The sequence below is a fragment of the Euprymna scolopes genome, chromosome 14 (assembly GCF_053919585.1).
Source record: "Euprymna scolopes isolate OS-2025 chromosome 14, ASM5391958v1, whole genome shotgun sequence".
NCBI classification, from domain to species: Eukaryota; Metazoa; Mollusca; class Cephalopoda; order Sepiida; family Sepiolidae; genus Euprymna; species Euprymna scolopes.
In genome coordinates this window covers 86,454,006-86,471,639 of record NC_136495.1, presented here as the reverse complement: position 1 = coordinate 86,471,639, position 17,634 = coordinate 86,454,006, and the positions used below count along the sequence as shown (strand labels likewise).

Here is a 17,634-nt window from a genome sequence, read left to right as displayed (position 1 = left end):
AAGCTGGTCCCATGTCAGCAGAAATTTGTTACTCACGTCCAAACAATTTCTTCTCCAAATCTTTTATAATGCAATCTTGCATTGCTCTTCCCCATTTTATCTTGATAATGTGCACCGCCCAAACAAGTTTTGTGAAATGTCTACAACTACATGGTGTGTGTAAATGGACATGTAATTGAAGTTTTTATAAGCCAAGAAAATGATATTCTTCGCTCATTAACTTGAAATATTTATTCTTTTCTTTATGAACATTAAATATTTAAGCTTAAAATTGACATTTAATACTGAACTGATCTTTTCATAAAATATCAGTTTATTTTTATTTAATTGCAAAAGTGTAATTATCTTTTGGCATGAGAAATTTGACAAGTAAGATTTATTTTTTTTTCATACTTTCATTAACTTCGTTTTACTAACAATTCTCTTTTACAATCTTTCGTATTACCCTCTCAATTGTTCACTTATTTTTTTTAATATCTCTTTTCTGCTTTTATCTTGTTTATCCTTTACTTGTTTCCTTTTTTATTTCTTTTTTTTTCTTTGCTTTTTCTTTTTCTTTTTTTCTTTTCCCTTTTTGATTATAATCGGTTTTCTAAACAGTTGTTAACCAAATTTATTTTATCCTTATCCGAATTTAAAAAAAAAAAAAAAGATTTATTTTCACTCAAAAGATATTTATGCATGAACCGGCATTCTGTTTTTTATAAGATAACCAAAAACTATCGTAACTTCTAGTGTTGCTGATTCCATCTTAAATTCTTCGGGTTATCATACAACTTGAAATTATTGAGAACATTTGCTTGTATTTACTTTGATAGGTTTTCAATCCCTTTCTTCTTCCTTGCATTTTAGAACGCCCTAACTCATTTTAAGATTGTCTTGAAATTATATTTTATTCTATACTAACTGATCCGTAATCCGGTGTTGTCTGGAAAAGAAATTTTTCAGCTTATCGACTTCTGTTTCAAGAACCAATTGCTCTAATTTTGTTTTAAAGCATGTATCATGTGTTTTCTTCTTGGAAAAAAATCAGATAATCATCCGAAGGGATTCTCTACCTTGTTTTCAGTACTTGTGAAAAAAAGAACTTTGGCTTGGAAAGCATCTACAAAAATTGAAATTGACAGTTATCAATCAGTTACTTTCCAAGGTGGGGCATAATGAGTCACCTCCAATTTTTATTGGTGGCCACTGATTCAGTTACTTTCCAAGGTGGGGCATAATGAGTCACCTCCGATTTTTATTGGTGGCCACTGATTCAGTTACTTTCCAAGGTGGGGCATAATGAGTCACCTCCGATTTTTATTGGTGGCCACTGATTCAGTTACTTTCCAAGGTGGGGCATAATGAGTCACCTCCGATTTTTATTGGTGGCCACTAATTCAGTTACTTTCCAAGGTGGGGCATAATGAGTCACCTCCAATTTTTATTGGTGGTCACTGATTCAGCTCCTGCATGTTGGAGCTGCTTATCCTTTGTTCTGATAATTTTTTTTTTTAAGATACTCAAAAGTGCGTCATAATGCTCCACCATCTAAAGAATTTTACCAATATAATTGTCTCACTCTACCCTATTTATTTTCACTATTTAAATTATTTTTACAGCAGAAAGATATTTAAAAAAAAAATCAAAACCTATTCTACCTCCAAATAGTTTCTATAGTATTGTTATTATTGTATGGTAGAATACTAAACAGTTTCTGCTCTAAGTTATGCCGCTCCCCCCCCCAAGAAAACTCTGATGTAAGAATAAAATTTATTAGTTAAAAAGAAAGTGTCATTAAGTTATTCTGTTTTGTTTCAGTAAAAAGAAAACGATCAATAAAGTTTAGTAGGTAATTTTCAAGTTTTGTTTTAAGTAAAAAAGTAAACAGTAGTTAAAAGTTAGTAAATGGTTTTCTGATTGGGTCTAGTTAAAAAAAAAATAAGTTATTAAAAGTTAGAAAGTGATCTTCTGTTTTATTTTAATAAAAACAAAACTGTCTATGAAATTTAGTGATTTTCTGTTCTGTTTTAGCTAAAAAAAAAAAAAATAATTTATTAACCAATTTTTAAAAATGTTACTTGGTTCTCAAGCTAAGATGCCATTGTGAATAGGATGTGAAATGTTCATTGATGTTGAAATACACCCATTCCATTATTCCTTGAATATGTTATTTTAAAAATGTAGTGTAATGTGTAGGAAATAGTATGAGTTAAAAAATCAAATGATAAACAGTGGCTTCATAGTAAGTATACCTGTGAATGTGAAAGAGATAATTGTAAAAGAGTGAAATTATTTGCCACTTTTTGTCTGAGATTATGTATTTGTGAGAAGCAACTTAGTTGGAATACATGTAATAAATTGTGAAAGATGGAATGCATACTATTTGAAATTAGTGCAAATGATTAGTTGAAAAGATTAACATATGAAGTGATCGGTTATTTTCCTATAATTTTTGATGATTGCGCAAACAAAACCAGTATTCATGTAGATATTTCCATGTGAATTCGAAACATTTAATATATAATTCATGAGCCTTATTTTTGGATGGTGACTAAATAATGTAAATTCTATTTTAATATTAGTGAACTTGTAATCATTTTTTTAATTTTAAATTCAGAATTTTTATGCTAATAGTAAAAACATGTAAAAATAAAATTGGACTAAATCGTGTATGAAGCATACTTCATTATGATTTATTTTCATTTATCACAAGATGACACAATACATGTGTAAAAGTTTTTAGTTATAGACTGAAAATTCGCTTTTGAACACAAAATGGCAAATTTTCTAATTTACAACAAACTTTTAAGTCATAATTTGGTGGCTAATTAAGCTACCAAAATAGATTTAGTACAATTGTTAAGATCTATGCAAAAGCATTACAATTTTTCAGATATAAATAAAATAAAACTAGGACATTTACTAAACACAGTTAAAATATAATACTTATCTTGAATCTTTAGAAGATGATAATAATTTTTTTCTTTTTTTTATAGATCATTTCATGTTTACATGTAATAGCAATAGCTTTAAAATACTTTTGATAATCAAAGATTTTAAAGTAGTTCTACTAAAATAGTCATTTTAAAAATGAAAACACTTTAAATTCTCGAAATATCATTTTTTTTTTTTTTTTCAGAAATGAATATCCTTTAAGATGCATAATAATGTACATGATATATTTGAAGAGTTTGTAGCAAATTAATAATAAAAATGAAACCGCCATTTTGTGTAAAATTTCTTTTTAATCCTACCGTTGTTTAAAAATTCACTACCAGTCCCTTATGAGGAAATTTTGTCATGAAATTTGAAAGCCTATCAGGAGAAACATTACTTTGAATCTTTTTTTCTCATATGAAATAAACTGGCTTATTCCTTTTTTGGTACTTGTGCAGAATTTGAACCAGATGTAAATAATTGGCCGCTTGGCTTTGCTTAGAACATGACGTCAACCACCGGCTTTTAAAGTGTAACAATGCTACTCAACGAAAATACTGAAGAAAACATTTAAATACCAAAAAGAATAAAAATAAGAAAGAAACAATGACCTACCATAACAATTTGGTTTGTTCTTGTAACAAATTTTTCAGTGAAAATACCTTATGATTCAATTTGAAGTTCTCTAACTCCTTTGCTTTTAATGCATATATGATACTTTATGGTATTACAGCATGTTTATGTGCATTTTCTGTAGATTACATGGAAATCAGCAATTCCTTCCACACATATATTTATACAGGCTGTCCAAAAGTCACTGAAGGACTGAAAATCTTTGTCATTTTACTATTGATGATTATCTTTTTTCTCCATTTCAAATATTTTACAGATATTATTTTGAAATTAATTATGGATAAGTATAGCATTGAACAACATGTGCAATTTGCGAAATTGTTTTGCCAAAATCAGAGGTCAATTGTTTTAACTTCAAGAGCTTATTGACGGTATTTTCATGTAAGAGATGACCCAAGTCACAACACAATTCGAAACATTTTCATGTAAGAGATTGCTCAAGTCACAACACAATTCGAAACATTTTCATGTAAGAGATTGCTCAAGTCACAACACAATTCGAAACATTTTCATGTAAGAGATTGCCCAAGTCACAACACAATTCGAAACATTTTCATGTAAGAGATTGCCCAAGTCACAACACAATTCGAAACATTTTCATGTAAGAGATTGCTCAAGTCACAACACAATTCGAAACATTTTCATGTAAGAGATTGCCCAAGTCACAACACAATTCGAAACATTTTCATGTAAGAGATTGCCCAAGTCACAACACAATTCGAAACATTTTCATGTAAGAGATTGCTCAAGTCACAACACAATTCGAAACATTTTCATGTAAGAGATTGCCCAAGTCACAACACAATTCGAAACATTTTCATGTAAGAGATTGCTCAAGTCACAACACAATTCGAAACATTTTCATGTAAGAGATTGCCCAAGTCACAACACAATTCGAAACATTTTCATGTAAGAGATTGCCCAAGTCACAACACAATTCGAAACATTTTCATGTAAGAGATTGCTCAAGTCACAACACAATTCGAAACATTTTCATGTAAGAGATTGCCCAAGTCACAACACAATTCGAAACATTTTCATGTAAGAGATTGCTCAAGTCACAACACAATTCGAAACATTTTCATGTAAGAGATTGCTCAAGTCACAACACAATTCGAAACATTTTCATGTAAGAGATTGCCCAAGTCACAACACAATTCGAAACATTTTCATGTAAGAGATTGCCCAAGTCACAACACAATTCGAAACATTTTCATGTAAGAGATTGCTCAAGTCACAACACAATTCAAAACATTTTGCACCAATGTGAAAACCAAGGAGCTGTACTTGATCTTGTACTGGCAGACCGCGAAACGTCATCACAAATGAAAATAGGGACAGAGTGCAAGAGAATGTGGAGCAGCATCTTGAAACATTGATTCAATAACATTCCACACAACTTGAGATATGTCAAAGCTCACTACACAATATGCTGCACAGTTTAAAATGCTTTTCTTATAAAGTGCAGATTGTTCAATATGCAGTTCAAATGCAGAAACTTGGATGAAATGACCCCAATTTTTTGCAAAAGTTGATTATGTCAGATGAAGCCCATTTTCATTTGAATGGATTCATTAACAAACAAAATTACAGATTTTGGGGCTCTGAAAATCCAAGGGCAATTCATCAAAAGCAGTTGCATCCCATAAAGTGCACAGTAAAGGAGAATATTATTGGACCTTTTTTTTTTTAAGATCAGGAAGAAAATGCTGTCACTGTTATTGGATAGAGATACCAGACTATGATTACAGACTTCTTGCACCCACAAATTCAAAATAGGCCCCGATTATGGTTCCAATGAGATGGGGCAACGGCACATATGGCGAGAGACACCATGGAGCTTCTCAGGCAATGTTTTGGCGACAACATTATCTCTTGCAATGTCAAATGGCCACCACATTCCCCAGACCTGGCTAGCCCCGACTTTTTCTTGTGGGAATATCTTAAAGAAAGATTCTGTTAACAAGTCCCAAACCTTGCAAGGAAAACATCAGGAACAAAATAAGGGAGTTAAATCGCCATTCAAAGATTCTGCAATCTGTCATGAATAATGTTTTGAAAAGAGCACTAATATGTGAAATTGAAAATGGGCAACATTTAAAAGACATTATTTTTCATAAATTAAGATTATTTGAATTTTGCATTTTGTTTTTTTAAATTTTCCAATGTCTTAGTCAGATTGTGTTGAAATTACAGAAAGATATCAAAAATAAGAATCTATTTAAGTTCAAAACCCTTTAGTGACTTTTTGGACAGCCTGTATTGCAAATTTTATTGCTTTTAATATAACTATAGCATTTTTAAAAAAGTAGTGAAAAAATGTGATAAAAGGCATATTGTCATAACGAAGGAAAAATGTCCAAACATGCAAGGCACAAAAATAGTCAACTTCCTAATTTTTAAGTTTTTTTGGTATATGCCATTATTGAGATGTTTTCAACCATTTAAATTTTTTCATGCATATTACTAATGTAAACTCTTCCCAACCAATAAAAGAAAACTTAACCAAATGTTTCTCTGGAAGTCATATTTAATATTTTTTAATTGAAACTGTTAAATGCATTGGCTTTTGTTTTATTCATAAACTAAGGCAACATCAATTTTGTTTCAATCCTATGACACTTATGAAGGAAGAGAAAGTTTTGTCAGAGAAAAAAATGAAAATCAGAAGTAACAGTAATCGTGCCCACCACTCTTGTTTTTTTTCTGGTACATATGTACATTTATTTTTCAATAAATAAAATGGGAGCTAATAATTTTCTTCAGTTTCTATTTGAATTTTTTTAATGTTATTTGCTGGAATTTAAAAATAACAATGTTTGCATGTTTATGTAAATGTTGGGAAAAATCGGTTTAGTTTCTTGATATAAATCGCTTTAGTTTCTTCAAAAATTGGTTTAGTTTCTTGATATAAATGATATAAATGTTGGTGGAAAATAGCTTGAGTTTTGTAAACTTATTTTTAACAGAAAACACAATGTCTGGCAGTGCTTTCTAATAAAAAAACCCAAAAATCATGTTGCAGATAAAAATGCAAGACATGAAATATTTAAGAAGTTACTCATGTGCTATTTTGAAGCTGATCTTAAGTATTCATTAAGTTGATTATTCTGAGAACTAATCTATACATTAATAGGATAGCGTGTGTGTTATTTTGTGTGTCACACTTACATCCGAGTGACTGTCGTTTAATTGTTATGGACTTCCATTTCTTGTAATAAATAATTTTACCACGAATTCTTCATAAGGTTTGAAATTGCAACTTTATAATATACTAGCGAGGGGTACCCGGCGTTGCCCGGGTGTTTTTCGGGGTATGTGAAAAAAACCCGAAGCGTTGACGACGAGCAGTTGGAAAATAGTAAAGTGTTTTAAAAAAAAACAGGTGCGCGTTTTTGATTAACGTGACGGCGATAGGTATTCAGCAGTTATTTTGTGCAGGACAGTTTTGAATAAATGGGTTTGTTTGTTTTTAAAAACCCGCTCCCTGTTTATTAGGAGGAGCGAAATGAAAGCTACAGTCTGATGTGACGAAGTCGACATTAACCAAACTGGCTCTGGGCCTGTGATTAGAGTCGAGGTTCGCTTTTTTTATACAGAAAACCAAATGTAATGCGTGCCGATGCGGAAAATGTGGAATAATTAACATTTGAAAATCAATAAAATTAAATAGAGAGGCGAGCTCCATGGATAATTCGTAGATATTACAATTTATAGATGATATAAAAAGTTTTTAAAAGTTGTGAAGCGAGCAAGCGCTTGTTTGAAAGAAGCTTTTCGTGGACATCGAGGAAAAGCGAACATACATACACGCATACATTTTCGCTTTTATATATATAGATGAAAATCGATAGAACATTAACTGTATAATAATATATACAAAATCTGTAAGAATTCAAATATCATATTTAAGCATACTTTATGACCAGGTTATGGCAGGTGTCCCTGATAGCTTAGATAAATACTTTTACAGTTTTTAAAAGAGCTACAAAAATATCATTTATGCTGAACATTTACAGAATGTCAATATCAATGTATTATATATGAATGAGCCCCTGTGGGATTTGCACAGATACTGCTAGTTAATAGACATAAAGCAGTCTTGAAAATCAAACATACCAATATTCACTTATTCCTGGAATACATTCAGGATGCCATATTGAATGTAAGTGAAAATGAGGGGGAGGGATGTTTATTATTTATTAATTTTTAATTTTTTTGAAATGTAGTGAACTATGATTGAAAAAGTTAAATAATAAATGGTTGCCTCAAATAATTATACCTGCTAAGGAAGGAACATGGTGATTTGAGAGGACTTAGTAAATAGGGAGTGAAACTGTTTGTTTGAAAGAAGCAATTTCTTCAGAATAAATGTAATAATTCTTAAATGGAGATGAAATATATGCATAGTTTATTGAAACAGATATTATGAGTTGCTGTAAGAAGTGACTGAAATACTTGTTTGGAAAGTATTCAGTTATTTTCTTATTGAAACTAGATTCAGGGAAAACAGATCATTTTATTATAGATATAGAGAGATTTATTTCATAGTTTTTTTTGTTTTTTTTCTTTTTGTTTGGAGAGGTAAAAAAATATTGATGAATTTTATTTAAAACTTGAAAATATTTTGTTTCATAACTATGAAACTAAACTGGATTCTATTTTAATTTTAAAAATGTTTAATAAAGTATTTTCACAAATAAAAAGATATTTTGTTATTTTCAATTTAATCTGGTCTTCTCAAACCTAAACGTTTAAAAGCAAATTCTATAGAAGTTGATGGTTTGATTGTCTAATTGGCCATATTGCAGTTTTTAGACATATTGATATTGAAACCGTTTTGTATTGATAATTTCCCTTTTTAAAATTCTGATTTAGATGGAATCACTTAATACTTAAGAAACATCATTAGTTTACTCTAAATCTTAATATTGTCTCACAGATAACACTTTTTTTTCAATTCCTTGAAGTCAGTGAAAAGGATTTAAATTATTTTTCTATTATAAATTGATTGCTTTTGAATGTTTGGCTGTGAGATTCTCCTTAAAATTGAATAAAAATAATTTTAAAGAAATTTTGTGAATGATGAATATTTTCAAATTGCTTTTATTTTTCTTTCCTAAATCCAGGATATTAGTCATGACACTCGTCGATTCCGGTTTGCTTTACCTTCTCCTCAACATATTCTTGGCCTACCCGTTGGTAAGTTTGATATCTAATTGTTTAAAACACCCACTTTAATTTCATAAATATTTGGAACAGTTTGTATCTATTAAGATATAAAAATAATCTAAATTATTTTAGTATTTAACTTAAAAAACTAAAAGGATTATAATTAGGAGTTACCAACTCTCTACAAGCATATTTTTCACTATATCACTATTTTTTAAGTACTTTAAGCTAACGTATGTACAAACTCTAGTAAGTGAAATCTAAATGCTTATATATTTCTTCAATCTCATCAATCTGTTTTTTCTATTAGAAGAAAAGAAAAGTGTAGAGCAGGGAAAACACTGAACACCTATCGCATTTAAGCATCTATATATATAAATCCCAAACGTCTGTGTGTATGTTTGTATGTAACGCTAAAACTTTTGAAAGACGGAACCAAACTTGACAGATTTGGTATCATATTTAACCCCCGTCACCCGGATGACAAATATCGAAATTTCACGTCAAATGGACCACTAGAAGTGGGTCAACTGATCAGTTTTCTGCATGGGGGGCCCCCAAAAAACCTGTCATTTTAACGTTATTCATTACGTATTTATTGAATGATTTAATGATATTTATACGTAAAAAAAAAAACGCTTAGTCATGTCACGTGACGTGACGTCAACATCCAGTAATGGCGACTTCTGTAAATAACAACTTTTCTTACCGATAGTTTTGCAAGAATAACTCTCCTTCTTTATATATATTATTAAACGTCATGACAATGTTTCCAACGTGATTAACTGGTTAAAAATAGTATTTATACGAGGGTATAACGAAAAATATCAAGACAAAATGATAACGGATAAAAAAAATTCAGCTTAAAAATATTCATTGATAAAAAATAAACATCGTTATATTTAAGCTAAAAACCAAACAGCCATTACCTTTTTTGTATTATTACCATGTGACCACTTACCTCTGTTAAACTGGGGGGGGGGGAAAGAGGCCGTTTGAAAACCAAAAAAAAATTAATTTTCCATCCCTCTTTCTCTTCTCTCTCTCTCCATCCCTCTTTCTCTTCTCTCTCTCTCCATCCCTCTTTCTCTTCTCTCTCTCCATCCCTCTTTCTCTTCTCTCTCTCTCTCACCCTCTTTCTCTTCTCTCTCTCTCTCACCCTCTTTCTCTTCTCTCTCTCTCTCACCCTCTTTCTCTTCTCTCTCTCTCTCACCCTCTTTCTCTTCTCTCTCTCTCTCTCTCACACCCTCTTTCTCTTCTCTCTCTCTCTCACACCCTCTTTCTCTTCTCTCTCTCTCTCTCACACCCTCTTTCTCTTCTCTCTCTCTCTCACACCCTCTTTCTCTTCTCTCTCTCTCTCACACCCTCTTTCTCTTCTCTCACACCCTCTTTCTCTTCTCTCACACCCTCTTTCTCTTCTCTCACACCCTCTTTCTCTTCTCTCTCTCCCCTCTTTCTCTTCTCTCTCTCTCCCCCTCTTTCTCTTCTCTCTCTCTCCCCCTCTTTCTCTTCTCTCTCTCTCCCCCTCTTTCTCTTCTCTCTCTCTCCCCCTCTTTCTCTTCTCTCTCTCTCCCCCTCTTTCTCTTCTCTCTCTCTCCCCCTCTTTCTCTTCTCTCTCTCTCCCCCCTCTTTCTCTTCTCTCTCTCTCCCCCCTCTTTCTCTTCTCTCTCTCTCCCCCCTCTTTCTCTTCTCTCTCTCTCCCCCCTCTTTCTCTTCTCTCTCTCACCCTCCCTCTCTTCTCTCTCTCACCCTCCCTCTCTTCTCTCTCTCACCCTCTCTCTCTCTCTCACCCTCTTTCTCTTCTCTCCCTCACACCCTCTTTCTCTTCTCTCTCTCTCTCACACCCTCTTTCTCTTCTCTCTCACACCCTCTTTCTCTTCTCTCTCACACCCTCTTTCTCTTCTCTCTCACACCCTCTTTCTCTTCTCTCTTACACCCTCTTTCTCTTCTCTCTCACACCCTCTTTCTCTTCTCTCTCTCTCACCCTCTTTCTCTTCTCTCTCTCTCACCCTCTTTCTCTTCTCTCTATATTACCACTTATCAAGGCCAATAGGCCACTCGAGGATGAGAGTTGAAAAGTGCACAGTAGTCAAATTCGGGAAAGTGGATGGAACCGCTTTAACGGGAGGATAAGTTATTAAGCGACTCCAACCTATTTTGTTATATACATATATATATATATTTTGTAAAAAATATATATTACCACTTATCAAGGCCAATAGGCCACTCGAAGATGAGAGTTGAAAAGTCCACAGTAGTCAAATTCGGGAAAGAGGATGGAACCGCTTTAACGGGAGGATGAGTTATTAAGCGACTCCAACCTATTTTGTTATATACATATATATATATATATATATATATTTTGTAAAAAATATATATTACAACTTATCAAGGCCCATAGGCCACTCGAGGATAAGAGTTGAAAAGTGCACAGTAGTCAAATTCGGGAAAGAGGATGGAACCGCTTTAACGGGAGGATGAGTTATTCAGCGACTCCAACCTATTTTCTTATATATATATATATATATATATATATATATATATATATATATATATATATATTACCACTTATCAAGGCCAATAGGCCAATCGAGGATGAGAGTTGAAACGTGCACAGTAGTCAAATTCGGGAAAGAGGATGGAACCGCTTTAACGAGAGGATGAGTTATTCAGCGACTCCAACCTATTTTGTTATATATATATATATATACACATATATATTTTATACAAAATATATATATATATATATATATTTTGTATAAAATATATATTACCACTTATCAAGGCCCATAGGCCACTCGAAGATGAGAGTTGAAAAGTGCACACACATTTCTAGATACCTATATCTAATAAGTTCAAAAGAAAGGACACACTTAGGGAGGTATTTTGGTGGTCAAGTCACTAAATAGAGATTAGCTGGTTTCCCGGCATAGCCCAGGATTTAATATAGATTGACTGAAATACATGTTCTAGCTGGTTTCTAGGCGTTGCCAGGGATGTAATATAGACACATTATGTTGTATATTACCTGTTCTCTTCTCCCTAAGGTAAAACAGTTTCATATACATGCTGTAAATTACCTATGCTAGGGATAAAACATGAACAATACCAGTCCTAGGGCAGATAAAACAAATAATACATAGAGATGAAAGATTCCTCTCCCCTAAGAATAAAACATATGTTCAATATCTGCTTTTGTTTTTTCATTGTTTATTATACGGTCCTGAGCAACGCCAGGTAGCCCTGCTAGTCTAATATAAAAAATTTTTTTTAATGAAGTTTAAATTTTAACAGTCTTACTTTTTTTAAATATATATAAATCCTTAATGTGCTGAGCACAAAACAGTAGATACTGAATTTATTAAATTGAACTGAAATTGATTGCCCAGCTGTATTTTTTGGGCTAATCTTTGAATTGAACATCAGAATTAGAAATTAAAAATTTTTTTCCGTCAACTTATTTTGATTTTGAACTAGAAATTTTTGCCCTAAATGTAGGAATATTGACATCCTGATGTTTTAAATTCTTGTAAATCTAATCTAGCAATCCTTTTTGATCAATAAGAATAAAAAATGTCATAGTAAATGTTGAATGATGCACTCTATCAAAAATGAATTAACTGTGTTTCAAGTGCATGGAACCAGTAAGAGTGAAATAATGATTTAATATGTTGTAATTGAATGCTTCAATTACAACATATTAAGTCATTAATTATTTTGCTCTTACTGGTTTGGGAATTTTTGAGATGAGGATTGATAATTTGGATAATTGGTTCTCATCTAAAATGTTATTCTCGTGTTTCAGTTGATGTAACCTTTGACCTGATCTTTAGGGAATATGTATGAAATTTCAAACAAGCCTTTTTTATGGGAATAGTTAGCTCTTGTTCCATCAGCCATGACTGGGTAGAAGTCTTGTTAATTGCATTCTTTAGCATTGTCCTCACTTAGGATTGAACCTTAAACCTTCAGAAGGCTGCTTATCACTTTATCTGTTATGCCACGAATCCTTGACAAAGGATACACTTAATGAAGGTTAGAAGTTGCATTGGCTGAAATAACATTCAAGATGAGAGCAGTGTAAATAATATTGGAGCAGATTATTTTTCTTGCTCTTTTTATCTGTGAAGATTAGGGACATAGAAAAATTTAATAAAATCAAGTAAATTATAGCATCAGTTAAGACAATTTAGTCAGAAAGGGCCCGGTTGACTGAAGAAGTTTGCAAGTGGACTTGCATCTCAATTTTTAGTCAACATTGTGGATAACAAATCTTTATTTCCACTTGGAGAATAACAACTTTTTTCAGCCATCTAATAGGATAGGTGAACAAACATCAGTTCATAGTAGTTTCGTCTTTCTTCAAGCTGATATTAAATAGGGATTTTTGACTTGTATACCATTATATGGTCATATTTTTTTAATTTTGAACTTTAGTTTTATTTTGATAAAAATAAATGCTTTGTCAATTCATTGAGGCCTCTACTTTCAGCTTAAAGTGAATGGGTCTATTACATGACTCTGAACAACTATAGCTGTTCAGTGTACTCAACACAGGCTTGTTCTCTTATCAAATGGTTGCTGTTACCAAACTAAACCAATCATATCTAAAGTTGCCCACATCAACTGAGAAATACCAAATCTATTCTGATAGGTTGTGTAGTAGTGAAAATTGAAAACACACATGCAAAACAGATCATAATGTCCAATTATCAAATTGTATTAACAATTCTTCAAAACTTGATGATGTCAAATTCTCAAAAAGTTTGATTCTTGAATTAACAATTCTCCCAAATATGAATCTCCTTAATCAAGTAACCATGACACAAACGATGCCAACTCAATTGTTTTTCTTATTCTCTTGCTAAACATTCTACATAATTTCAACTAGTTGTGTCAAATTTATTCTTTCCTTGGTATCAAGCAGAATTCACCCATGTCAAGCAATGCTCATTTGTATAATTGAAATCATGTCATTGCACAAAAATAACTAAATTCTAGCTTATAAGTGGGTTAATTCCTCTATGTATGACACACAGCACGACCATCACTCTTTTACCTTGTGGTTCCGCACTCCAGCTTGGATATCACAAAAAAGTTGTGAAGGTTTACAATGGTAATAAACAAATTGCTTTTCTTAGTTTTCAATGAAATATAAGCTTCTTTTCTTTTCTTTATTTTCTTTTTTTTTTTGTAAAATTTTTCATTTTAATTTTTAAGACTAAAAATAGTTAAAAATTATTAATATTTGTGTGTGTGTGTGTGTTTGTGTGTGTGTGTGTGTGTGTATATATATATATATATATATTATTTTTTATTTTTTTTTTTTCATAATAGGATTTTAAAATTTCAGGCCAACATATTTGTCTATTGCCTGTCTATATTTGAACTCTAGAATTTCCATGAGTAATTATTTTTATTTTATTTAACAGAAGACTTGTAAGAGGAGTAATCTCTCATCTGGCATAGACTACCACTTCAGCTTGTATTAATTTTCAAATGTGTTTAATACTCTAAATCTGTTAGACACAAAAATGATACACAAGGAATATCAGATAATGACTGCATTGCCTCTAATTTCACTTTATCTTCTAAAAATCCTTTTTATTGACTACATTTTCTGATTGAAAACTTGTTTACATTTTGACTATCTCTCCACACCTAAATAGATTGATATCTGCTTGTAGGACAGCATATTTATGCTACTGCCCAAATTGATGGAAAGCTAGTCATCCGACCATACACCCCTGTTTCTAGTGATGATGATGAAGGGTACATGGATCTAGTTGTCAAGGTATGTTTTTCATAAATATGTTTTTCATAAATATATGTGAAATCATTGTAGCTGTAAAATAACAAAGTTTTTTTTTAAATAAGTATTTCTAGATGTATGCAAACCAGGTTTTTTACTAGGACTAAAGATGTTTGCCTTTCATGTATAAAGCAAAGACACACTGTTAATAAAACAAATAAAAAAGTTAACGTCTAAATAAGAGAAGGGTATCATTTTTTTGTATCTTCATGATCCTTTCACTAATCTTCCCATGCTAATTCGTACATAAATGTATAATGTCACGATTTTTACTTTGTATCTTTGCAGGATTTTGTTCTATTATTAAAAAACGTTTAATGCCATTTAAAAAATTTTTTTAGCTAAACACTTCAGATTTAATTTTCACATATTTAAAAAAAATATGGAATTATATTATTTGTCTCTGGGTCACAGCACATACATTATTGCCTTCATTGTGATTGGTAATCTCCTTCCAGACTCTTACTTTTTTTTTTTTGGTTTGTTTGTTTTATCCAATCTGATATGCATGTTTTTTCCAATATTGCCTCATACCATATACATACGTACTTTCTTTGAACATCTGATTTTTTTCCCCTCCTTTGAGTCAACACTCAACATTGTTTGATATTTTCTTTCTCCCTTTGGAGGTCATTTCTCTTTGTCTCCAACCATATTGCTCTTATTCGTTTCTTCTCAGTGCATCTCAACATTTCTACAAAACAAGTGAAAAAAAACAACTTTGCTTGCAGATATATTTTAAAGATGTCAATCCAAAATTTCCAGAAGGTGGTAAAATGTCTCAGTATATGGAAAGTTTGAGTATTGATGACTACCTTGATATTAGAGGACCATCTGGTTTATTGATCTACGAAGGTCAAGGTAAGATTGCAGAGTTAATGTATAACCTTTACAACAATTGTTTCATTTCATTTCAACAAATGAAAATGACATTTTTTTTTCAGTAGGTCATAGCATTTATTTATTTTTATATTTCAAGACAAGAAATTTGTTTTTCAAAATGTTTGGCTTTTATCTAAATTTGAAAAAGCTAATAAAATGGTTAAAATTGATCTATAAATGTAAGCTGAAGTTTCTTATACACTATATGCTGCTATTTTATTGCTATATGATTTTTTCTAGTAAAAAGATAAATGATTGCATGTATATTATGAAAGCATCGTTCGATAACATTTTGAGAGAGGTATGAATTGAACTTTTAAAATAAATATACTTTTACTTTCACTGTCCACAGAAATTCTGAAAATCATGGTTAGGTATTTCAAAATGGATACATAAGGACACTAATTGGTTGGAGCCTGATGAGCCTCAAGAAATAAAATGACCAGTTTTTAACCCGTTACATTCTTTACTAATCCAGTTTTGAATCCATGCTTCTACTAACTTTAAAACTAACAAATTTCTAGCAGTTGGCACTTCAGCATGACATATTAGCAACAGAGACACTTATCGATCCTTGTTCTTCGAAAGAGAAATGACATCTAGCAGCCATTATGTCAACCTCAAATATAAGCAAGTGTTTACGATAACGCAAAAATATATAACAAAATAAATAACACAAAAATATATGAAAATCGAAACATTGATTGTATAAAAAGTATATCAAAATATAATTTTAATGTATTAATATAATTTCTTTTCAACGAGTGATTTAATGTATCAAAATATAATTTTAGTTTGTCAATGTAGCAAAATAGGATTTTAAAAACATGAAACGTTTATAGAGGTTTTAGAATAATTTTTTTTACAGAAAGATTTTTATTTCTCCATATATAAACATATCAAAATTTAAAAACATGAAACATCGAGGTTTAAGAATAGTTTTTTTGTTTTTTTTTACACAGTATGCACAATAATTGTATGAACAACAATTGTATATCAAAATATAATTTTTGTTTGTCAATGTAGCAAAATATAATTCTAGTTTGCACGCACTTTTAGAAAAGGAAGAGTTATCAACCCCTGTTCTTTGGCTGACCAGTGACATCTGTCGGTGGTTCTGGAAACTAAAATACACACATTCACCTCATATCACTGTTATGAAGAAGTTCTGCTTTTTTTCTTTTTTTTAATCCATTATTTGTATTTAATATGTAGCCCTCTCTTGCACTGTACTATATCTCAGACGATCATATCTTTAGGAACGAAGCTGACAAGGATGATTTTGCACAAAAAATATATTGATACTGTTTGCCCTTATCAAACATATTTCCCAAATTTGAATGTAATTATAATATGAAATATACAATTCACTAATAATATGTATTTATTTAGTTCTTTTAACAAATACACAATTGGTTTCTTATATATATATATATCTTTAAAGATACATACTGTGAATGTATTTTTTAAAATTCGTTTACATTTCGAAAATAAGACAAACAACCATCAAATACTATGATTAATAATTGAAATCCTCGAAATATCAGAATACCACAGAATAGGGCGAATCCTACAAATACTATGCATCAATTTTGTATAAAAAACAATTGTATGGAACTTTAAAAGGAAATTACAGAAATGGATTGCAAAACCATTTATCTTCAATTGATCAGGATTTTTTTTTTTTTTAATAAGTTGTCAAAAGGTTTTACAAAATATGTTAAAATCTAAATGGTTTGAATTCAAAATAAACAATTTAAATTCTAAGTTATTTATCGTTTTTAGAGAAAGAATTTTTTAATTCTTGTAATTGCAAATTACATTTATTTACAAATATTTTTTTGGTTTAACCGCTAATAGTATGAATAGAATCTATTTACCAAATTTCAAAGCAATTAGTGTAGTAGTTTAAAAATTTACTTCTTATAAACACATTTGTGGATGTGTGAGTGAAAGATACTCATGTTATTCTTGTCATATTATTCTTCTCTTTTCGTTGTAGGTGTTTTCAAAATACGCCCTGATAAAAAATGTCCTCCAGAAACTGTTACTGCTAACAAAGTTGCAATGATTGCTGGTGGTACAGGTATTAACTCATTCTAATCTTAGAAAACTTGCATTATTTTTTATTCCCTTTGCAATTGCCTTTGTATGAAAACATTTTAAAAATAAAAACATTCTATAAAATTTACTAAATAAATCAATATGATGAC

At 31.1% G+C, this 17,634-nt stretch overlaps 1 protein-coding gene across 2 annotated transcripts in view; it reads left to right on the top strand.

Moving 5' to 3' along the window:
* The window catches only part of LOC145293145 (NADH-cytochrome b5 reductase 3-like), a 128,558-nt gene that overhangs the window by 100,687 nt on the left and 10,237 nt on the right, over positions 1-17,634 (top strand). For both annotated transcript variants that reach the window (XM_080139567.1, XM_080139568.1), the window contains exons 3-6: positions 8,685-8,757; positions 14,415-14,521; positions 15,271-15,400; positions 17,424-17,507. In XM_080139567.1, coding sequence (XP_079995693.1) covers positions 8,685-8,757; positions 14,415-14,521; positions 15,271-15,400; positions 17,424-17,507 — 394 coding nt within the window. The remainder of the gene's footprint in view (positions 1-8,684; positions 8,758-14,414; positions 14,522-15,270; positions 15,401-17,423; positions 17,508-17,634) is intronic.